This window comes from Babylonia areolata, chromosome 2 (assembly GCF_041734735.1).
Source record: "Babylonia areolata isolate BAREFJ2019XMU chromosome 2, ASM4173473v1, whole genome shotgun sequence".
Taxonomy (NCBI): Eukaryota; Metazoa; Mollusca; class Gastropoda; order Neogastropoda; family Buccinidae; genus Babylonia; species Babylonia areolata.
In genome coordinates, this window is record NC_134877.1 from 16,412,270 (window position 1) to 16,436,968 (window position 24,699).

The 24,699-nt window shown below is 44.8% G+C and overlaps 1 protein-coding gene across 1 annotated transcript in view; it reads right to left on the reverse strand.

The window, feature by feature from the left end:
- LOC143276999 (uncharacterized) overlaps positions 1-24,699 on the reverse strand; it is a 140,431-nt gene that overhangs the window by 9,601 nt on the left and 106,131 nt on the right. The window contains exons 8-11 of the mRNA XM_076581709.1: positions 24,693-24,699; positions 19,836-19,982; positions 17,420-17,530; positions 14,580-14,681 (exon numbers count right to left, since the gene is read on the reverse strand). The exon at positions 24,693-24,699 is cut by the window's right edge and continues 65 nt beyond it. Of these exons, the coding sequence (XP_076437824.1) occupies positions 14,580-14,681; positions 17,420-17,530; positions 19,836-19,982; positions 24,693-24,699 (367 nt within the window). The remainder of the gene's footprint in view (positions 1-14,579; positions 14,682-17,419; positions 17,531-19,835; positions 19,983-24,692) is intronic.

Here is a 24,699-nt window from a genome sequence, read left to right on the forward strand (position 1 = left end):
GAGAGAGAGAGAAGAAATCAAGATTCTGTGTGCTGATTCTGAAAACCAATCTTAGATTCTATAATCTGGAAGTTGACCATTTTGCACATAAAAAAAAAAGAAAAGAAAAAAAAAGGTTTGTTCAAGAGAGACAGAGAGAGAGAGAGAGAGAGAGAGAGAGAGAGAGAGAGAGAGAGAGTGTGTGTGTGTTAGAGAGAGAGAAAGATAGAGAAGGAGAGACAGAGAGCACGTGTGTGCAATTTCATATCCATGCTCATGTGCGCCCATGCATGTGCATGTGTGTGTGTGTGGTGTGTACATGCATACAAGGGTGTGTGTGTGCATGCATGCTAATTTTCTGTGCAAATCATATTTGTGGAAAGATGTTAAACCAAGCGAAGTGAAGATGAACAGCAAGTGAAAGAGAACGACAGAGAGAGAGAGAGAGAGAGAGAGAGAGAGAGAGACAGACAGACAGACAGACAGACAGACAGAGAGAATACATTCACATATATATATACACCTAGGCCCCTTGTGTGGGGGTATGTGAAAAATATTGCAAGTGAATATCATATCAAAATTCTGTGAACATCAAAAAACACAGTCAGACAACTATATTGCACTGGAGTTTGGTATGCAGAATAATGAAGACATTCTCATGAAGTAACACACAGAGAGAGGGAGAGAGAGACAGACAGAGACAGACAGAGAGAGAGAGAGACAGTGTGTGTGTGTGTGTGTGTGTGTGTGTGTGTGTGTGTGTGTGAGAGAGAGAGAGAGAGAGAAAGAGAGAAAAGGGGGACAGAAGGAGAGAGAGAAAGACAGATGATAGAGAATAACAGAGTGGTGTTGGAGGGTTGGGGGGTGGGGGTGGAGGCAGACAAGCAGAGAACACTGAACACTGAACACTTTAAAGAAGTTAATGTCAATAGCTTTACAGCCCTAATGACATGGGGGTTCATAATACAAATAACAACATGCATCAATAATAATAATAATATTGATCAAAAACCAAAGCCAAAACGAAATTTGATCAATCTGTGCAACAAAGTGCAGTTCGACCATCCATTCAAAGTAATGGCATGCAGTGAGAAATAAAAACAAAAACAAATATAAATGTATAACATAAACATTTTGAGAGAGAGAGAGACAGAGAAACAGAGGGAGACAGAGACAGAGACAGAGAAAATGACACAGTGTAATCCAGAAAAAGAGAAAGACTGAGAGGGAGATGGATCAGCGTTCAACTTCAACCGAAAGGCTCTTTCTGTCAACAGCTGGTGCATCCAGGCTCCATCATAGATCTGATTATCATACACAAAATGACCTGTCCTCACTACCCGGCAAGCTGGGGAAAAGAAAGAGAGGGTCAAGACTGATAGACTGGGCAGAAAGAGAGGATCAAGACTGATAGACTGAGCAGAAAGAGAGGATCAAGACTGATAGACTGGGCAGAAAGAGAGGATCAAGACTGAGCAGAAAGAGAGGATCAAGACTAATAGACTGGGCAGAAAGAGAGGATCAAGACTGAGCAGAAAGAGAGGATCAAGACTGAGCAGAAAGAGAGGATCAAGACTGATAGACTGAGCAGAAAGAGAGGATCAAGACTGATAGACTGAGCAGAAAGAGAGGATCAAGACTGAGCAGAAAGAGAGGATCAAGACTGATAGACTGAGCAGAAAGAGAGGATCAAGGCTGATAGACTGAGCAGAAAGAGAGGATCAAGGCTGATAGACTGAGCAGAAAGAGAGGATCAAGGCTGAGCAGAAAGAGAGGATCAAGACTGATAGACTGAGCAGAAAGAGAGGATCAAGACTGAGCAGAAAGAGAGGATCAAGACTGATAGACTGGGCAGAAAGAGAGGATCAAGACTGATAGACTGAGCAGAAAGAGAGGATCAAGACTGATAGACTGAGCAGAAAGAGAGGATCAAGACTGATAGACTGGGCAGAAAGAGAGGATCAAGACTGATAGACTGAGCAGAAAGAGAGGATCAAGGCTGATAGACTGGGCAGAAAGAGAGGATCAAGACCGAGCAGAAAGAGAGGATCAAGACTGATAGACTGAGCAGAAAGAGAGGATCAAGACTGATAGACTGGGCAGAAAGAGAGGATCAAGACCGAGCAGAAAGAGAGGATCAAGACTGATAGACTGGGCAGAAAGAGAGGATCAAGACTGAGCAGAAAGAGAGGATCAAGCAGAAAGACAGGATCAAGACTGATAGACTGGGCAGAAAGAGAGGATCAAGACTGAGCAGAAAGAGAGGATCAAGACTGATAGACCGAGCAGAAAGAGAGGATCAAGACCGAGCAGAAAGAGAAAGAGAGGATCAAGATTGATAGACTGGGCAGAAAGAGAGGATCAAGACTGAGCAGAAAGAGAGGATCAAGACTGAGCAGAAAGAGAGGATCAAGACTGAGCAGAAAGAGAGGATCAAGACTGAGCAGAAAGAGAGGATCAAGACTGAGCAGAAAGAGAAAGAGAGGATCAAGACTGAGCAGAAAGAGAGGATCAAGCAGAAAGAGAGGATCAAGACTGATAGACTGAACAGAAAGAGAGGATCAAGACTGATAGACTGAACAGAAAGAGAGGATCAAGACTGAGCAGAAAGAGAGGATCAAGACTGATAGACCGAGCAGAAAGAGAGGATCAAGACCGAGCAGAAAGAGAAAGAGAGGATCAAGACTGATAGACCGAGCAGAAAGAGAGGATCAAGACTGAGCAGAAAGAGAGGATCAAGACTGAGCAGAAAGAGAAAGAGAGGATCAAGACTGAGCAGAAAGAGAGGATCAAGACTGAGCAGAAAGAGAGGATCAAGACTGACAGACTGAGTGGAAAGAGAGGATCAAGACTGACAGAATGGGCAGAAAGAGAGGATCAAGAATGACAGACTGAGTGGAAAGAGAGGATCAAGACTGACAGACTGAGTGGAAAGAGAGGATCAAGACTGACAGAATGAGCAGAAAGAGAGGATCAAGAATGACAGACTGAGTGGAAAGAGAGGATCAAGACTGACAGAATGAGCAGAAAGAGAGGATCAAGACTGAGCAGAAAGAGAGGATCAAGACTGACAGAATGGGCAGAAAGAGAGGATCAAGACTGACAGACTGAGTAGAAAGAGAGGATCAAGACTGACAGACTGAGTAGAAAGAGAGGATCAAGACTGACAGACTGAGCAGAAAGAGAGGATCAAGACTGATAGACTGGGTAGAAAGAGAGGATCAAGACTGATAGACTGGGCAGAGAGAGAGGATCAAGACTGAGCAGAGAGAGAGGATCAAGACTGATAGACTGAGCAGAAAGAGAGGATCAAGACTGATAGACTGGGCAGAAAGAGAGGATCAAGACTGATAGACTGGGCAGAAAGAGAGGATCAAGACTGATAGACTGGGCAGAGAGAGAGGATCAAGACTGATAGACTGAGCAGAAAGAGAGGATCAAGACTGATAGACTGGGCAGAAAGAGAGGATCAAGACTGATAGACTGAGCAGAAAGAGAGGATCAAGACTGATAGACTGAGCAGAAAGAGAGGATCAAGACTGAGCAGAAAGAGAGGATCAAGACTGATAGACTGAGCAGAAAGAGAGGATCAAGACTGAGCAGAAAGAGAGGATCAAGACTGATAGACTGGGCAGAAAGAGAGGATCAAGACTGATAGACTGGACAGAAAGAGAGGATCAAGACTGATAGACTGAGCAGAAAGAGAGGATCAAGACTGATAGACTGGGCAGAAAGAGAGGATCAAGACTGACAGACTGGGCAGAGAGAGAGGATCAAGACTGAGCAGAAAGAGAGGATCAAGACTGATAGACTGGGCAGAAAGAGAGGATCAAGACTGATAGACTGGGCAGAAAGAGAGGATCAAGACTGATAGACTGGGCAGAGAGAGAGGATCAAGACTGATAGACTGAGTAGAAAGAGAGGATCAAGACTGATAGACTGGACAGAAAGAGAGGATCAAGACTGATAGACTGAGCAGAAAGAGAGGATCAAGACTGATAGACTGAGCAGAAAGAGAGGATCAAGACTGAGCAGAAAGAGAGGATCAAGACTGATAGACTGAGCAGAAAGAGAGGATCAAGACTGAGCAGAAAGAGAGGATCAAGACTGATAGACTGGGCAGAAAGAGAGGATCAAGACTGATAGACTGAGCAGAAAGAGAGGATCAAGACTGATAGACTGAGCAGAAAGAGAGGATCAAGACTGATAGACTGAGCAGAAAGAGAGGATCAAGACTGATAGACTGGGCAGAAAGAGAGGATCAAGACTGATAGACTGAGCAGAAAGAGAGGATCAAGACTGATAGACTGAGCAGAAAGAGAGGATCAAGACTGAGCAGAAAGAGAGAATCAAGACTGATAGACTGAGCAGAAAGAGAGGATCAAGACTGGGCAGAAAGAGAGGATCAAGACTGATAGACTGGACAGAAAGAGAGGATCAAGACTGATAGACTGGACAGAAAGAGAGGATCAAGACCGAGCAGAAAGAGAGGATCAAGACTGATAGACTGGGTAGAAAGAGAGGATCAAGACTGATAGACTGAGCAGAAAGAGAGGATCAAGACCGAGCAGAAAGAGAGGATCAAGACTAATAGACTGGGCAGAAAGAGAGGATCAAGACTGATAGACTGAGAAGAAAGAGAGGATCAAGACTGATAGACTGAGCAGAAAGAGAGGATCAAGACTGATAGACTGAGCAGAAAGAGAGGGTCAAGACTGATAGACTGAGCAGAAAGAGAGGATCAAGGCTGAGCAGAAAGACAGGATCAAGACTGAGCAGAAAGAGAGGATCAAGACTGAACAGAAAGAGAGGATCAAGACTGAGCTCCTCCAAACACAGATCCATGCCGAGATGCTGCGTAGCGTGTGTTCCAACACAAGTAAGCAAGCACAGGATTCACCCCCCTCCGCCCCCCCCCCACCCTCTTCTCTCTCTCTCTCTCTCTCCCTCAGCACAGGATCAAGCCTGCTCGGTCATCTTTAGACAGAGGAGTAAAAATGGCCGCACATGTCAATGCCCCCCAAAGTGAGACAAAGGGATGAGTGAGAGAGAGAGAGAGAGGGGGGGGGGGGAGGGGAGGGAAGGAAAGAAAAAGGTGAGATCGAGGGGGGAGAGAGAGAGAGCGAGAGGATGCAACTGAACACTCTCACACACACACACACACGCACACACACACAATGATGAACCCCCACCCCCCTACACAAGTGATACACCTCCCTGGTTTCTCTCCCACCGCACCACAATGGGGGGGCATCCATCACTCTACTCCTCCTCACACTGTGCCGCCGGCAATACAAGCAGGCTATAGGGGCCAGAAGAGATCGAGAGAGCTCAAACACACGCGCACACACACATGTTGTGTGTATGTGTAACACACACACACACACACACACAAACCCCTCAGTACCCGTCCCCCACCCCGCTCCCACGCCCCACTACACAAACACACACACACACACACACACCTCCACAAAGACACAAGCGCTCTCCCCCTCCAAACACACACACACACACACACCCCTCCACACATACACACACGCACCTCCCCTCCTACCCCCCCCCCCCCCCCCCCCACACACACACACATACACAAGGCAAGGTCAAGCATGCACTGTTATCTCAGTTTCCCCCATCTTTATTACGGCAGTCAGACACACAATCTAAGTTGAAGCAGAGATGTCAAGCAGCCAGTGTACACCCACCCATTCCCACCCCCTTAACCCCCCCCCCCACCCCACCCCCCCGCACCCTCCCCCCCTCCCCAAAACGGAGGGGGAGAGTATCCATGGCTGACCAGCATGCCCAGCAGATGGGAGGAGGAGTAGAAAGTTCAACTGGCCACATGTGTCAATGACCGCCCTCCCCCCTCCCCCCCCTCCTCCACCACCACCATCCCTCCCCTCCGCCCACACAAATATGCGCCTGCGGTTCCAGTGAACTTGAAAACTGCCAGTCCATGCCATGCTCGCAAAAGAATAGGAGAGAGAGAGAGAGAGAGAGAGGATGGGAGAGGGACAGTAAATTAGAGAGAGGGGGGAGAGGGAGAGAGGAAGAGAGAGAGAGAGAGGATGGGAGAGGGACAGTAAATTAGAGAGGGGAGAGAGAGAGAGAGAGAGAGAGAGAGAGAGAGAGAATCAGTGTCAGTAGCTCAAGGAGGCGTCACTGCGTTCGGACAAATCCATATACGCTACACCACATCTGCCAAGCAGATGCCTGACCAGCAGCTTAACCCAACGCGCTTAGTCAGGCAGAGAGAGAGAGAGAGAGAGAGAGAGAGAGAGATGATGCAAACGAACAGAGAAAAGAACACACAACAACAACAACAACAACAACAACAACACACACACACACACACACACACACACACACACACACACACACACACAGCATGAAGAAGAAGAAGAAAAATCACACACACCAGATCCTCCGCGATTTCTCTCTCTCTCTCTCACACACACACACACACACACACACACACACACACCCGGCACCACGTCCAACAGAACCCTCCCTCCTTGACACACAAACAGATCAACATCACGACCCCTCTACCTACCGATACAGACCACACGCCTTCCAAAAAATAGCCATACGTACACCCGAACGATTGACGAAAACCACCACAAGCACCACCACCACAAGCATTAACCCTCCTCTCCAGTCACATACGTCCTCACACCGGCATCATCAACATCAACATCACATCAACATCAGCAGCAGCAGCACCAGCCGCGGCCGGCCAATCCACCCAGCACAGCACATCCCCAAACCCACACTGTCCCCCTACTTGTCACAAAGCTTTTTCTCTCTCTCTCTCTCTCTCTCGTCCCCACCAGCACATTTCTGTCCATCCCTCTCCCCCCCACACACACTCTTGTCACCCACCCTTGCTCTCCTCCTCCTCTTCCTTCTTCTCCTCCTCCTCCACACAAACACAGACTGTCTCTCTCTCTCTCTCTCCCCAGTCCCAGACAGACCGAACAGACTCACCACCACCACCCCAGGCCCCCTCCAAAAGACACACCAGCAGCACACACACTAAAGTCAATACTCTCTTTCCCCTCGCCTACCGCTGCCGCCGCCGCCTGCTGCTGCTCAATGCTTGCCTCTCTGTGCGTGTCTCTGTCTCTGTGTCTGTCACCGCTGCCGCTGCTGCTGCTGCTACACGACTTGCTCAGCAGAGTGAGATCAGCCTGAAGAATGGCTGCTTGCTGCCACCACCATCACTTCACCACCACCACCACCACCACTACTACAACTGCTACCGCCACAAACACAACACGACGTGTAGAGCTGAAGCCGGTTCCCCCTTTTTTCCTTCCTTTCATGCTCTGCAGCACTACAGCTAAAAGCAACCAGCCCGCCCCTGTACCAAGTGTGTGAGTGTGTGTGTGTGTGTGCATGAATCACCCATCTGTTGCCGCCCAGACACTGTACTTGCCACGGTGCTGTCCCCTGATCATCCCCCAACAACCCTTCCTCCCCCCCCCCCCCCCCCCGCACCACCCCACCCCTCCCCCCTTCCCGACCAGGTCAATAATTAAAACACACGGTCATTCCCCACCCACCACCACCGAAAGGGAAATCAAGGAAGAAGTACTCATTTCACAGTCAACAACGAAAACGATTCACTTTCACTTTTTCCTCGTCCTCCTCCTCCTCCTCCTCTCTCGTGGTCTGCCCGTGGCAGCGCCCGCGCGTGTTGCGTGTATGGCGTCTCCCCTTCCCGTCCCCTCCTTCTTCCGCCTCTCCACACTCTCTCTCTCCCTCCCTCCCCACGTCTCTCAATTTCCCTCCCCCCCCCCCCCCCCCACCTCTTCCCTCACTTTCCCAGCTCCCGATTTGTGCCGGTGGAGGGAGGGAGGGAGGGAGGGGGGGGGGTATTTATAGTCCGGCGTGCTCCTCTGCCATAGCGAGGAAAAGGTCAAGGGAAAAAGATCGGGTTTTTTTTTTTCCTTTTTCTCTTTTATTTTATTTTCTTTTTTGGTTGGTTTATCCAATAACTGTCTTAACGGTACACCACTTCAATTGATCTAGTGAGGTGACTGTCGCTTGTCATTCAAAAACCAATAGCTCTCGTCTCTTTCACACGAACGTGAAAAAAAGCCACAAAAAAACTCCTTTTTTTTTCTTTTTCTTTTTTAATTTTATGAAAGCTCGATCTCTCCTTGATCCAGGTAAAAAGAAATGAGAAAAGAAACAAAAGAAAAGAAAAGAAAAAAAGAAAAAAAACAACAACAGATGAAGGCAAAATAAAGTATTAGCATCATTTTTTTTTTTTTTTTTTTTTTTTTTACTCCTCTGAAGTTACCCTGTGCATTCATCATTTGAAACAGATCGAAGCAACAATGACAGTGGCAAGAAGAATCAAGTGCATACTGTTGCTGGATAAATTATCAGCAACACACACACACATGCACACACACACACACACACACATACGAACACACTGGCACACACATGCAATCAAACACACACACACACACATACCACCACCACCACCACCACCATCATCATACACTATTGTCTGAATAACATTTGTGTTGAACCTCCCTCCCCGACACACCCCTGAACACACCCCCCCCCCCCCAACCTCCCCAATAAACCCCCACCTCTCTCTGTCTATTTATCTCTCCCCCATCTCTCTCTCTCTCACGAGGAAAAATAAAGCAGAGGAAAAAGAAAGAGCTTTTCAAAGCAGATTTCTTCATGTTTAAACCCACCTCCCCTCCTCCAGTTTAACTCTCTCCATACGGACGGCGAAAGAGACGACGTTAACAGCGTTTCACCCCAGTTACCATCATCAAAATATTTCAAGCGGAAGGCTCTTATACTGAAGAGGTGAATGTTGACAAAGAATACCACAATTCTGACGACGGAAGGTAAAGGTTGGGTCATTCAGACACCCACTGGACATCCGAGGGGTCTGTGTAGAGAAGAGAGGACTGGCCGTACTGAGTGAGTTAATGATACAATCATCCAATTCAAGAAATCCCAACCATAATTATGAGTTCCGTACGGGCAAACCAGTGTGTGTGTGTGTGTGTGTGTGTGTGTGTGTGTGTGTGTGTGTGTGTGTGTGTGTGTGTGTGTGTGTGTGTGGTGTGTGTGTGTGTGGTGTGTGTGGTGTGTGTGTGTGTGTGTGTGTGTGTGTGTGCGCACGTGGATGTATGTGTGTGTGTGTGTGTGAGTGTGTGTGCACACACGTGGATGTATGTGTGTGTGTGTGTGTGTGTGTGTGTGTACATGTGGATGTCTCTTATGTGTGTGTGTGTGTGTATATATATATATATATATATATATGTGTGTGTGTGTGTGTGTGTGTGTGTGTGTATAAGACTCATCATATGCTTATTACTTAGGTATAAAAACAAAAAAACAAAAACCAAAAAACCCAAACAGGAAAGCCCAACACAACACTCACAATACTAAAAAAACCCAACAAAACCAACAACAACAAAAAACAACCCCCCCCCCAAAAAAAAAAAAAACAACAACAACAAAAAACACCTCGTAATACTGAAATCATACAATCAAATTTGCAGCTACACAGCTTCCTCTTGAGCTGTGAAAGCAGTATGATTAATAATAAAATTAAAAAAAAAAAGAAAAAAAGAAAAGAAAAGAAAAAAGAGGGAAGAATGACATCTTCAAGGATTTCCTCTGAACCCATTACAATAGTACACTGAATAATTTCCTTGTTGTCACAGTGTTTGTTCCATTGTTCTGACATCGATGACAATGTTCTGAGCTTGTGATTCATCATTGTTCTTTCTTTCTCTCTCTCTCTCTTTTTCAAAGGTCACATGCAGAAGTGTTGTCTTCTTTTCCTCTCTATCTTTAGTTCCGTGTATTTTCACTGCAAGTGGTGAAATTAGGAAAGGGAGAAAAAAAGATGATACGCCCTGGGCCTACATGAGTGAGTGAAAATGGATATATGTGTGTGTGTGTGTGTGTGTGTGTGTGTGTGTGTGTGTGTGTGTGTGTGTGGGATGCATATGTGTGTGTACATATATGGGTTGTGTGTGTGTGTGTGTGTGTGTGTGTGTGTGTGTGTGTGTGTGTGCACACATGTGTTTATGCATATGTGAGTGTATATAATAGGTCGGTTTTGTTGTTGTTGTTGTTGTGTGTGTGTGTGTGTGTGTGTGTGTGTGTGTGTGTGTTTGTGATAGCATATGTTTGTGCGTTCGCAAAACCATGCGCGACCTTCCGTTCTAAATCAGGAAATAATGAAGTAGAAGGTTACAAAGCACCCTTATGCACACTTACTCATACCACACTTCCACCCCAACCCCCTTTTTCACTTCATCTGGTAGATGTAAAACAAACAATGCTCTTTTCAAGATTTTGTTTCCTTGAAAACACGACAAACTATAATAATTTCTCTCTTTTTTTCTTCTTCTTCTTCTAATCACCTAAATTATCACATCTTTTTCTCTTAGAAAAACAAACAAACCAATGCTTTAATTCAGACTGAATCTAACTAGAACCCCTCTGCTCCCCCTACCCCATCTCCCTCCCCCCTTCCACACTCCACCCCATCTCCCTCCAACTTCCACCCCATCTCCCTCCACCCTTCCAATCCCTCCCCCATCTCCCTCCCCCTTCCACCCCATCTCCCTCCATCCTTCCACTTCCTCTCCCATCTCCCACCCCCTTCCACCCCATCTCCCTCCACCCATCTCCCCCCCCCCTTCCACCATCCACCCCATCTCCCTCCCCCCTTCCACTCTCTCCCCATCTCCCTCCACCTTTCCACCCCATATCCCCCCCTTCCACCCCATCTCCCCCCCCTTCCACCCTCCACCCCATCTCCCCCCTTCCACTCTCTCCCCATCTCCCTCCACCTTTCCACTCTCTCCCCATCTCCCTCCACCTTTCCACTCTCTCCCCATCTCCCACTCTCTCCCCATCTCCCTCCACCTTTCCACTCTCTCCCCATCTCCCTCCACCTTTCCACCCCATCTCCTCCCCCTTCCACCCTCCACCCCATCTCCCTCCACCCTTCCACCCCACCTCCCTCCACCCCATCTCCCTCCACCCTTCCACCCCACCCTCCCTCCACCCCATCTCCCTCCACCCTTCCACCCCATCTCCCTCCACCCTTCCACCCCACCTCCCTCCACCCCATCTCCCTCCACCCTTCCACCCCATCTCCCTCCACCCACAACCCCTTCTTCTTCCAAGGGACTGAATGCTTTAATTCTGGTAACGACAACATGGAAATCACCTATTTGAAGTTGTTGCAACGAGTCAAACCACTGTGTATGGCGATGTAGGCAACACTGCCAGCAGTAGAACAACAACACACACTCACTATACACACAAACACACACACACACTATACACACACTGCTTGCCAATATATTGCTATAACATCCACCACAGAAACACATATTTACTGGATTACTCACATTCACTCACACACACACACACACTGCTTATCTAATATATTGCCATAACATCCACCATAGAAACACACATATTATTTACTTACACTGATACACACACACACACACACACACACACCTTCACTCAATACAGTCATCCCACCACCTCTTCTCATGTACCCCACGCCGCATCACCCATGCCCACATACCCCTCCCCCCCCCCCCCCCACACCCGCCCCCTTCCCCCCCCCCCCCCCCCCTCGTCTAATATCACTAAACAGTTTAAAAAAGACGTTAAACTAAACTAAACCAAACACCCCGCTTCTAATATATCATCACATGTGAAAAAGAGCTTGAATGAACTGGTCACGGTGAGTGACATGACCCTGCAAGGTCACTGGACTATTTAGGCAGCAGCAATGTCACATGTCACCGTGATTAACTCACTCAGTACGGCCAGTCCTCTCTTCTCCTCTACACAGACCCCTCGGATGTCCAGTGGGTGTCTCAATGACCCAACCTTTAGCTTCCGTCGTCAGAATTGCGGTATTCTTTGTCAACATTCACCTCTTCGGTATAAGAGCCTTCCGCTTGCAATATTTTGATGACGGTAATTGGGGTGAAACGCTGTTAACGTCGTCTCTTTCGCCGTTCGTATGGAGAGAGTTAAACGAACGAACCACCACTGCAGCAGGCACAACCACAAATAACTACCAACAACAGCCACAGGCACACACATCAACAGTCACACATACTCACAAAGAAAGAAACACACACACACACACACATGCACACCCAGACACACACACACCCCCCTTTGCTCAATACAGTCATCCCACCACCTCTTCTCATGTACCCCACGCTGCAACATCCATGCCCACATATCCTAAAAACTTCAATCAATAATTTTCACACACACACACACACACACTTTCACTTACTCGTATGCGTACACAGTAATTCCCCCCCCCCCGCCCCCTCCTCCCACTCGATTTTTTTCCTTCCCTCGTCTAATATCACTTACAGTGTTGTGTCAGAATAAGAGGTCAAAGTGCCAAGTTTTGAGAATACAAAAAATATAAATATAACAGTAAATGCAGTTTGCATATAATTAGGCTTCTTTTTTTAATTTTTTTGTGCCCATCCCAGAGGTGCAATATTGTTTTAAACAAGATGACTGGAAAGAACTGAATTTTTCCTATTTTTATGCCAAATTTGGTGTCAACTGACAACGTGTTTGCAGAGAAAATGTCAATGTTAAAGTTTACCACGGACACACACACACACACACACAGACAACCGAACACCGGGTTAAAACACAGACTCACTTTGTTTACACAAGTGAGTCAAAAATGAAACAGAATAAAATAAAACAATCAAACAAAATAAACAAACAAGTCAATACATCAAAACATAAAAAGAGGCCTTCAAAACTCCCATGCAATGCGCACACGTAATCGATCCAATGCAAGAACTAAGGAACTGGAAGAAAAAAAAAAAAAAAAAAAAATCATTGTAAACACAGATCACCCTGCAGCGGATCATCTTTTTAAATGCACAGTGCTGTGACCTTGACCTTTTGACCCAGACTGTTTCAAGTGTACTGACCATAACCAACTTCTTTACCAAATCTGAATTTAAAAAAGAAAAAAAAAGAGAGAATAAAAAGGAAAAAAGATAATGGGGAAAAAAAAAGAGAAAAAAAAAAGGAGAAGAAAGAATTCGTTTAAAAAAAAAAAAAAATAAAGAAAAAAAAAAAAGGATGAAAAATCAAAGCTTTATTATATGCCTGTTCTCCATTATGCCATGTTGCAACCTTGAACTCTGACCCCCTGACCACACACCTCCCTTGTGTGTTTTGTTCCCCACCTGTATCCAATCAACAGCTGATTGTGAACTTGACCTTTGACCTTGAAAAATTTCAATATGGATCGATCGTGCTGTGACCTTGGCCAGCCGGATGCAAGACGCCAGTGCTGGCAAGCTTTTCCAACTCTGTCAAGCGATAACCTTGACCTCTGGCCCCTCTTCTTCTTCTTCTGCGTTCACTCGTATGCACACCACGAGTGGGCTTTTACATGATTGACCATTTTTACCCCGCCATGTAGGCAGCCATACTCCGTTTTCGGGGGTGTGCATGCTGGGTATGTTCTTGTTTCCATAACCCACCGAACGCTGACATGGATTACAGGATCTTTAACATGCGTATTTGATCTTCTGCTTGCATATACACACGAAGGGGGTTCAGGCACTAAGCAGGTCTGCACATACGTTGACCTGGGAGATCGTAAAAATCTCCACCCTTTACCCACCAGGTGCCGTCACCGTGTCAGGCCTCTCAACTTGCTTTTTCCATATCATCATAAATGGGATGACTGAAAGGAGGAGTTTGTATTATACTCCATGTTTGGTGTTAAATATACTTACCATGTCAAACTGATGCAAACTAGGCCTATTGGTTTGCTCTGCTTGGCCAAATTTCGCGCGGCTAACAGTGAAAAGACGGGCCCACCCGCTCTCAGCCAATCAAACGCCTCTAAAAACTATAAGCGCTTAATCATTCCGTATTTGTATTTCTTTTTATCACAACAGATTTCTCTGTGTGAAATTCGGCCGGCTCTCCCCATTTTTTAAATACTTTTTTTCCTGTGTGCAGTTTTATATGTTTTTCCTATCAAAGTGGATTTTTCTACAGAATTTTGCCTCGGTCAACCCTTTTGTTGCTGTGGGTTCTTTTGCGTGTGCTAAGTGCATGCTGCACACGGGACCTCGGTTTATCGTCTCATCCGAATGACTAGCGTCCAGACCACCACTCAAAGTCTTGTGGAGGGGGGGGGGGAGAAAATATCGGCGGCTGAGCCGTGATTCGAACCAGCGCGATCAGATTCTCTCACTTCCTAGGTGGATGCGTTACCTCTAGGCCATCACTCCACAACGTCGGTCACCACTTGCAGAAGTACCCCGTGAATAATTCCGACGTTAAAAAAAAAAAAAGACAAAAAAAAAAAAAAAAGAAGAAGAAAAAGACATATACATGACCCCCAATCCCCTTTCTCCCTCCCTCACATAAAAAAACACACACACACATATAGCCAATAATTACACACACTTCACCCTACACAAGTCAACAAAAAACAGCACCAAAAAAAGTATTAAAAAACCCCCCAAAAACAATCACATGGTACCACCCGCCCAAGAGTACTTTACCTTCGCAATTCTGATGCCCATAATCCACTGGTCCAGGGCTGTGTCGCTTTCAGCGCAGAAATAACGGATATACTTGGATGTCTTCTTCTGTATCTGTGGATGCTGTGGAAAGAGAATGAAAAGTTTGATTTGATTTGATCTGACATGGATACTTACATAGTGTTTGTTTTTGTACTTTGTATTTCTTTTTATCACAACAGATTTCTCTGTGTGAAATTCGGGCTGCTCTCCCCAGGGAGAGCGTGTGGCTATACTATAGTGCCACCAATTTTTTTTGTATTTTTCCTGCGTGCAGTTTTTTTTGTTTTTCCTATTGACGTGGATTTTTCTACAGAATTTTGCCAGGAACAACCCTTGTTGCCGTGGGTTCTTTTACGTGCGCTAAGTGCATGCTGCACACGGGACCTCGGTTTATCCGAATGACTAAGCTCTAAGTACTTTACAAACTTGGGGTTATTCGCACAACAGGCTGCCCACCTGGGAAGAGCCGACATGGCCGCCATTATGGGGTGCTCATCATTCGTTCAGTCTAATATCATCATCTCAGATGAACAGACTATAAATGAATACATGAACAATCATCATACATTTCCTGAGTCAATCATTCAGATTTCAGGCATGCACACACACACACACACACACACACAATCAGACACACATGTAACATTTTATGTGTATGACTGTTTTGTTTATTTACCCTGCCATGCAGGCAGCCATACTCTGTTTTCAGGGGTGTGCATGCTGGGTGTGTTCTTGTTTCCATAACCCACCAAACGCTGACATGGATTACAGGATCTTTAACGTGTGTATTTAATCTTCTCTGTGTGTGTGTGTGTACACACGAAGGGGGCTCAGGCACTAGCAGGTCTGCACATACGTTGACCTGGGAGATCAGAAAAATCTTCACCCTTTACCCACCAGGCCTCGATACCGAGATTCGAACCCTGGACCCTCAGACTGAAAGTCCAACGCTTTGACCGCTCGGCTATTGCGCCCGTCTTCAGGTAAGAACCAGTGTCATGAAAGATTTAAGAAACAAATTGTAAATAATGATAATAATAATAGACGTGGAACAAGCTCCCTGATAACCTCCGTCATTCTGATTCCCTAACATCTTTTAAATCTCGTCTCAAAACTCACCTTTTCCCTCAGCAAAAAGTTCAATTGTGGCAGGTCCACTTCCTTTGCGTTAGCTGTGCTTGACTATGTGTGTATACATATGTATGTGTACATAACTACATGCATGTATATGAATGTGTATTGTGTGTGTGTGTGTGTGTGTGTGTTTATGTAAGTTTGTGCCTGCCTATGTGTGCGTATGTGTTAGGGTAGCTGTTAGATACACATGTATGTTAAAATGTATGTATGCAGCGTGTGTGTGTGTGTGTGTGTGTGTGTGTGTGTGTGTGTGTGTGTGTAGTCACATTTTGGTGTGTGTATGTAACATAGATATGATGTATTATGTTAACAAAAGCGTTTCTGTAAAGCACCTAGAGCAGATTTCTGGATAGTGTGCTATATAAGTATCCATTATTATTATCATTATTATTAATAGTACACCTACACAGCGCTTTCAATAATAACAATGATACAAATACTCAGCTCCTTCAAACTTCTCAAAACCCTTTGATTAATGATATTTTCGGTCAGACACAAAGGACACACTCACACACACATACACACACATGCATGCATATGCACACAAACACACACGAGCATGCAGACACACAAACATGTGTGGAATAAATAGGACGTTGATCCACCGAATACAAATATGGAACTGGAGCGCCTTAATTGTGTAGCGACTACTTGGAAAGGATGTGTTCTCTCAAGATTTGTTTTGAAAGATGTGAGTGAGGGACCGTGAGGGACTGAAAAGATCGTCTCTTTCCCTTCCTCCCTACTCTCTCTCTCTCTTGTAACATACACACACACTACCTTACTTGTTACCTTATTTATTAACGTGTTCAAATTGAAAGAAATGCATCTCTCTCTCTAGTGTGTGTGTGTGTGTGTGTGTGTGTGTGTGTGTGTGTGTATATATATATATATCTTAGACATGCATACTCTATATTGATGTGTGTGTATGCATATCTGTATCAGAATTGTATTATTATTATTATTATGTGCATTCACAAACATGTACATGTGTATGGTGAATAATGTTGGTGGTACAATTCAGCAGTGCGGCCAAACAAGGTTTTGGGAGTTATGTTTCTGTTTGTCTGTCTCATATTTCAACGCCATTTTTTCTCGTTTTTTTTTTTTTTTTGTTTGGGTTTTTTTGTTTTTTTGTGCATCAAAAATATTGGAAAAATTCTTACATGAACCTGAAAGCTCGTTTCATTCATGTAATATCTCTCTGTCTTATGTTTTTCTTTTCTCATGTGTATGTGTAACATAAACTGAAAAAAAACAACAACAACAAAAAAAACTCCCTTATTTTCTAATCATCAACAGAAAAAAAAGCAACCTATCTCCCTTATTTTCTACTGATCTACTCACTGAAAAATGACAACAAAAAAAACAAAAAAACAAAAAAAAACAAACTTACATCCTTATGATTTTCCCAATCATTATTAAAAAAAAAAAAAAAATTCTTACCTCCCTTATTTTCTATCTTTAAAAACAAAGTTACCTCCCTTATTTTCTCTCTGTATCTCTCTCTCTCTCACACACACACACAAAACCCACCAAAATAACCCATGTTTTCTTTTCTTTTTTTTTCTTCTAATCATAAAAATTCCCCCCTCCCATCCACCCCCCCCCCCCCCACGCCCCCCCAAAAAAAAAAGGTCATGGGTAGGGAGGGGTTCCAGACGACATGACCATAGCCTGACCTTGAGAGCGAAGCAGCAGTCGGTGGGGGAGTGGTACTTCTTCTTCCAGCCAATGCCCCGGTACACCTCCACAAACTCAAACTGAACCAGGCACACCAGGTCTTTGGGGGCCTGAGGAAGGAGATAATAATAATAATAATAATAGTAATAGTAATAATAATAATACTAATCATGGGTATCTATAATGTTGCTCCATAGCATAGGGGCCCAGAGCGCTGACAAACAACATAAATATGGGAATTGATAACAATTACAATAATAATAATAATAACAATGGGTATTTACAATGTGCTCCTCAGCAAAAGGGGTCAAAAAACGCTGACAAACGACATCACTAATGGGAATTAATAATAACAACAACAATAATAAGAAGAAGAATACTCAAGACATGCAAAATAAATATAACTTCCATGCTTAGCAAAAGAAGTTCCTGTTTGAACAAAAAATGATAAAAATGACTGCTCTTGTTGTTGTGTCAGAACATCAGATCAAAGTGCCAAGTTTAGAGAATAAAAAAAAAAAAAAATATAACAGTAAATTCAGTTTGCATATAATTTGGCTTTTTCTTCTTCTTTTTTTTTTTTGGTGCCCATCCCAGAGGTGCAATATTGTTTTAAACAAGATGACCTGAAAGAACTGAATTTTTCCTTTTTTAATGCCAAATTTGTTGTCAACTGACAAAGTATTTGCAGAGAAAATGGCAATGTTAAAGTTTACCACGGACACACAGACACACACACACACACAGACAACCGAACACCGGGTTAAAACATAGACTCACTTTGTTTCCACAAGTGAGCCACTAAAAATCCACAGCATAGGGCACTATACTGAATCAAGACTCGCCAGCAAGACAAGTGAAGTGTGTCAATGACAAAGAGCACACACACACACACACACACACACACACACGTCCAGACATCCATGAAAAAAAAAAGCTGGTTAATGATGTGTGTAGATGAGATTCAAGGACAGGTTTTGCACGGTGATTTTGTTTCAGCGTAAGTTTAGCAGGGACAAGGTAATCGATTGAACTGAGGTGAGTGACACTAGCTGTGTGTGTCTTCATGCATGAACCAAGACGTCATGGCTGGACTCTGCTGTCACCTCACACACAAGTCACACACAACCACGCTCCACTGATGCACACCATCTTGACCACATGAACAAACAGAACACATTATTTGAGGGACGTGGTGGCGGTCTCCACTCTGGGAAGGACGCTCACTCAGTCTGGCTCCTCGACTAAGCCATTATTGTCGTTATTTGGGGGCTTAGTAGGTGGTGTCCTAAGTACATTCAAACAGAAAAGGCACCACTGAACACCACTGAAGTGACTCAGCAGCAGTGCAGGGTCTCTTCTGGTGTGTGGCCTCCTGGCGACCTAACATCGATGGTTCCCTGTGGACTGCCGACGCTGGAACTGCGAAGGACGAACCCGGGTGTGGCCGTGTATGGGGGAATCTAAATGAGCGGCGTGGGAGTAATGCCACTGAAACGGTGCAGATGATGGGGCAGCAAAAAAACAAAACAAACAAACAAAAAAAACAACAACAACAAAAAACAAAAAAAAACACACAAAAAAACCCCACAACACATTATGCAATGGTCCTGATGCACAGTCCTTTCCACTTAAAAAGTAGCACATACTTTGATGTTTCGGTTTCAGTTTTTTTTCAAGGAGGCCTCACTGCGTCTGGGAAAATCCATATAGGCTACACCACAAATCCTTGATCTTATGCTTGCGTATATACACGAAGGGGGTTCAGGCACTGGCAGGTCTGCACATATGTTGACCTGGGAGATCGTAAAAATCTCCACCCTCTACCCACCAGGCGCCGTCACCATGATTCAAACCCGGGACCCTCAGATCGAAAGTCCAACGCTTTAACCACTCGGCTATGGCGCCCGTCTTGTATGGGTTTCAACACCCCCTCCCTCCCACCTCCCACAACCCCCCACTCTATCACAAAACCAACAAGCAGTTTGACATGGTACAGTATATGACACCAAACCAACAAGAAACAACCAGACACCAACAACACTGTACGGGTTTCAATGCCCCCTCCTTTCCCCCCCCCCACCCCCCACCCCCCCACAACCCTCCCACCCCCACTCTCCAAGACACCAACAAACAACACTGTATGGGTCTGTATGGGTTTCAACACCCCCTCCCTCCCCCACACTCTCCCCAACACAACCAATAAAACGACCAAGACACCAACAAACAACACCACTGTATGGGTTTCAACACCTCCTCCCTCCCAACCCCCCCCACCCCCCCCCCCCCCCCCCCCCCCCCCCCCCCCCAAACCCTCCCACCCCCACACTCTCTCCAACACCACCAACAAAACGACCAAGACACCAACAAACAACACCCCGCACTGCCAAGAATCACTGCACGTGTGCCACCCACCTTGCTCACTTTGCCCTTGGGGTTATAGTACAGCCCAGACGCCCTCAGGACGAAGAAATACTTCTTCCACGCCTTCTTGCCGTCAGACTTCAGGTACAGGGCCCCCTCCACTTCTGGCACTGACACACCGGCAGGGCTGAAGAATTCCTGCAACACATCCCCCCCACACATACAGTGTGACATGAAGAATTCCGGCAACACATCCCCACACACACATTGTGACATGAAGAATTCCTGCAACACATCCCCCCCCCCCCCCCCCCCCCCCCACCCACACACACACAGTGTGACATGAAGAATTCCTGCAACACATCCACCCCCCCTGCCCCCCCACACACAGTGTGACATGAAGAACACTACACAATACTGCATTATATATGTCACTGCATGCACTACACAATGCTACTTAAAGTCATAGCATGCGAACACAATACTACATTAAGGCATAAGCATGGTAGTAATAACACACACACACACACACACACACACACACACACATACACAAACACACACACAGGCACAAGCATGGTATTAATAAACAACATAGGAAAAAAAAACCCACAAAAAACACACACATACACACACACACACTCTCTCTCTCTCTCTCATGCACACACACGCTTACATACACAACAAACATACCTTGTGTATGTTAACAAATACTATACTAATGAGAATATGAAACAGTAAGTCTAATAAAAAAATACACATAGCAATAACAGTGGGGTGGGGAAGAGAAAGAGATATTTCTGTTTCTTCAGGGAATTTGGAAGGGCAGTTTGTTACGAAACGAAATTTTATTTCACCAGGGTAATGAGATAAGCAAGTACACATGCTTTTTTTCCAACCCAGCCCTGGACAAAGAGAGAAAAAAGATGAAAACACACACACACACACACAAAACAAGAAAACAAAAAAAAAAAAAAAAAAAAAACCACGCACAAATTCGAAATTATCAAGTACAAGAAAAAGAAAAAAAAGAATTAAGTACTATTAAAAAAAAAAAAAAAAAAAAAGACAAAAAACTTTAAAAGAAGGAAGGTAAGGGGGGGGGGGGGTGGATAATCCATGGACCACAAACGACTGAGCCCAGGTTGGAAGAGAGAAAGAGTGCTGTCCATAGGATTTCCTGTTTCTTCACGACACTGTCAACACTCTAAGCATCATCAGTTGAGTGTCAAGATTTAGAAGGAGTACATTGACGGGCGCAATAGCCGAGTGGTTAAAGCGTTGGACTTTCAATCTGAGGGTCCCGGGTTCGAATCACGGTGAAGGCGCCTGGTGGGTAAAGGGTGGAGATTTTTACGATCTCCCAGGTCAACATATGTGCAGACCTGCCAGTGCCTGAACCCCCTTCGTGTGTATACATACGCAAGCAGAAGATCAAATAAGCACGTTAAAGATCCTGTAATCCATGTCAGCATTCGGTGGGTTATGGAAACAAAAACACACCCAGCATGCACACCTCCGAAAGCGGAGTATGGCTGCCTACATGGTGGGGTAAAAAAGGTCATACACATAAAAGCCCACTCGCGTATATACGAGTGAACGTGGGAGTTGCAGCCCACAAACGCAGATGAAGAAGAAGGAGTACATATCAAAAGTATGTCACATAAATGGTTATTTTGGGTGCAGTATGGTTTATGGAAAAAAACAAAACAAAAAAAAACATCTAAAAACTGTTTTCAGTCATACGTTAGTAACTTCTGACTATTTACAAACTTTTTCCCGCTCACTCTATGTCTCATGACATTAACCAGCAAGTAAAGTCTTCATATAAACTGAAGACACAGAAAAAAAATGTCTGGTTCCACTCATGCCCATCTAAATGACAAACATTAAAAACAAACAAAAAAAACAACAACAACAAACTTTCTGACATAACAATCGGCTGTCCGGACTCCCAAAGTGTCACACTTCCCATTTATCTCCCTTGCCCTGAAACCTGCCTTGGCTGCAACGCCTCATGGAAGCAGGAGGCTGACACAGCATAATTATGGCTCGTCAGAGGTAAAAAAAAACAAAACATGGAGTTCTCTTACATCTTCTGCTGGACGGTGCCACAGAGATGCACTAATGGGATCTCTACACACACACACACACACTTCACAACACACTGACAGATTCACAACACACGCACTACACAACACATATACACAGATTCACAGCAACCACACACAAATATTAACCCCCCCCCACCCCCCCATTGCCACCCCCCTCAGTCCTTTCCCCCACACATTACACACACACTCTCTTTCTCCACACGAACATTAAAGCACCCGCCCCCTCCCCACCACACACATACATATAAGTATGCATGTATAGACACTTCAACACACACACTCACAATCACACCCTCACTTCTTCCTTCCCCTGACTTCCCTCTATTCCTCCCCATTTTGTTGTTATTTTGTCTGATATCGCTTACAGTGGAAAGACATAGCATTTTAAGACTACTACTATGCACACTCCCCCCAACAACACTGTGGAGAAATACCACTTTATGGTGAAAAAAAAAAAAAAAGAAGAAAATCAGATGACACTGGGGTCTCATCAGCTGTGGTGATTTTGTATTTCTTTTCATCACAACAGATTTCTCTGTGTGAAATTCAGGCTGCTCTCCCCTGGGAGAGGGCGTCGCTACACTACAGCGCCACCCATTTTTTTTTTGTATTTTTTCCTGCGTGCAGTTTTATTTGTTTTTCCTATCGAAGTGGATTTTTCTACAGAATTTTGCCACGAACAACCCTTTTGTTGCCATGGGTTCTTTTACGTGCATGCTGCACACGGGACCTCGGTTTATTGTCTCATCCGAATGACTAGCGTCCAGACCACCACTTGAATCTAGTGGAGGGGGAGAAAATATCAGCAGCTGAGCCGTGATTCGAACCAGTGCGCTCAGATTCTCTCGCTTCCTAGGCAGACGCCTTACCTCTAGGCCATCCACATTCCACGACACTCAGGCATGCTAAGATGGAATCTACAAAAAAAAAAGTCTCTTTATATTTGCAGATTCAAAAATCATACTGTGCCAAGACACAACTGTAAACTACAACTCTAGGATCACATATGAAACATACAGCTTCAAGATCAAATGGTTTACCAGACTTAACTTTGATTGGAATCAACATTTAAAAGGCATATTTTGAACAGTAAAAGCTACTCAAATTATGTCAAAATCTTAAGACTCTTATATACTTTCTATATATGTGGAGTGATGGCCTAGAGGTAACGCGTCCACCTCGGAAGCGAGAGAATCTGAGCGCGCTGGTTCGAATCACGGCTCAGCTGCCGATATTTTCTCCCCCTCCACTAGACCTTGAGTGGTGGTCTAGACGCTAGTCATTCGGATGAGATGATAAACCGAGGTCCCATGTGCAGCATGCACTTAGCGCACGTAAAATAACCCACGGCAACAAAAGGGTTGTTCCTGGCAAAATTCTGTAGGAAAATCCACTTCGACAGGAAAAACAAATAAAACTGCATGCAGGAAAAAATACAAAAAAATGGGTGGCGCTGTAGTGTAGCGACGCGCTCTCCCTGGAGAGAGCAGCCTGAATTTCACACAGAGAAATCTGCTGTGATAAAAAGAAATACAAATACAAAATGTAATAATGGTACGAATTCCAACTGAAGCAAGGCCGTTGCATTGTCTACACAGGATGCAGAGATTCAATGTTCCACATGCACAAAAGTAAACTTCGACTTGACTAAAGCAGAATAAGTAAACAATGTGTTTGTTTTAAAATATACATGATTTATACATTTTGGTGGCATGTTCCCCGCCCCCCTCACACCCACCCCCTTATAACTTATGACTTCAAATGATCTATCTATTCAATCACATTTGTTTATCTCAGAATAATAATTCTTTATATCATGAATTTTTCATTTCTGTTTGCCTTAAAAAAATTTTTTTTTTTTTAAATGTCTCATCTGTCGCACTGACTTGAAGTGGATACTAACAAGGCAATAGCCTGGAGATGGCCTTAGTGCTTGGTGAGGCTTCTAAGCACCATAATTTAATTCAATCTAATCTCTTTTGTCCCCCTCTTCCTTTCTCATGAATGTACTTAACCCTTTCACCGCCAGTCAATTCAGAGTACAAAATTCCCTTGTGGTATTAACTAACACAGAAAAGATAGTGGCTAAGAATAGCTGGGGATTCCCCTTACGATGCGATGAAAAGAAAATAATTATGGCCTATCCCTACCACCGAACATTAAGAGCAGTAGGTTCATGGATAACAGACCAATGAATGGTCACCTTTCAGTGACATGGGTCCTCTACCACGCCTGTGCATGAATGCGAGCTTGGCAGTGAAAGGGTTAAGCAAATGATCTACGCTGTCTTCTTCTTCTTCTGCGTTCGTGGGCTGTAACTCCCACGTTCACTCGTATGCACACGAGTGGGCTTTTACGTGTTTGCACGAGTGGGCTTTTACGTGTATGACTGTTTTTACCCCACCATATAGGCAGCCATACTCCGTTTTTGGGGGTGTGCATGCTGGGTATGTTCTGGTTTCCATAACCCACCGAACGCTGACATGGATTACAGGATCTTTAACGTGCGTATTTGATCTTCTGCTTGCATATACACACGAAGGGGGTTCAGGCACTAGCAGGCCTGCACATATGTTTGACCTGGGAGATCGTAAAAATCTCCACCCTTCACCCACCAGACGCCGTCACCGTGATTCGAACCCGGGACCCTCAGACTGACAGGCTAACGCTTTAACCACTCGGCTATTGCGCCCGTCATCTACGCTGTTGTCAAAATGGAAGAAAAAAAAAGAAAAAAAAAAGAAAAAAAAAAAAAACAAAGGAAAAGAAACTACGGGAGCTCCACCGAACTTACCTGTATG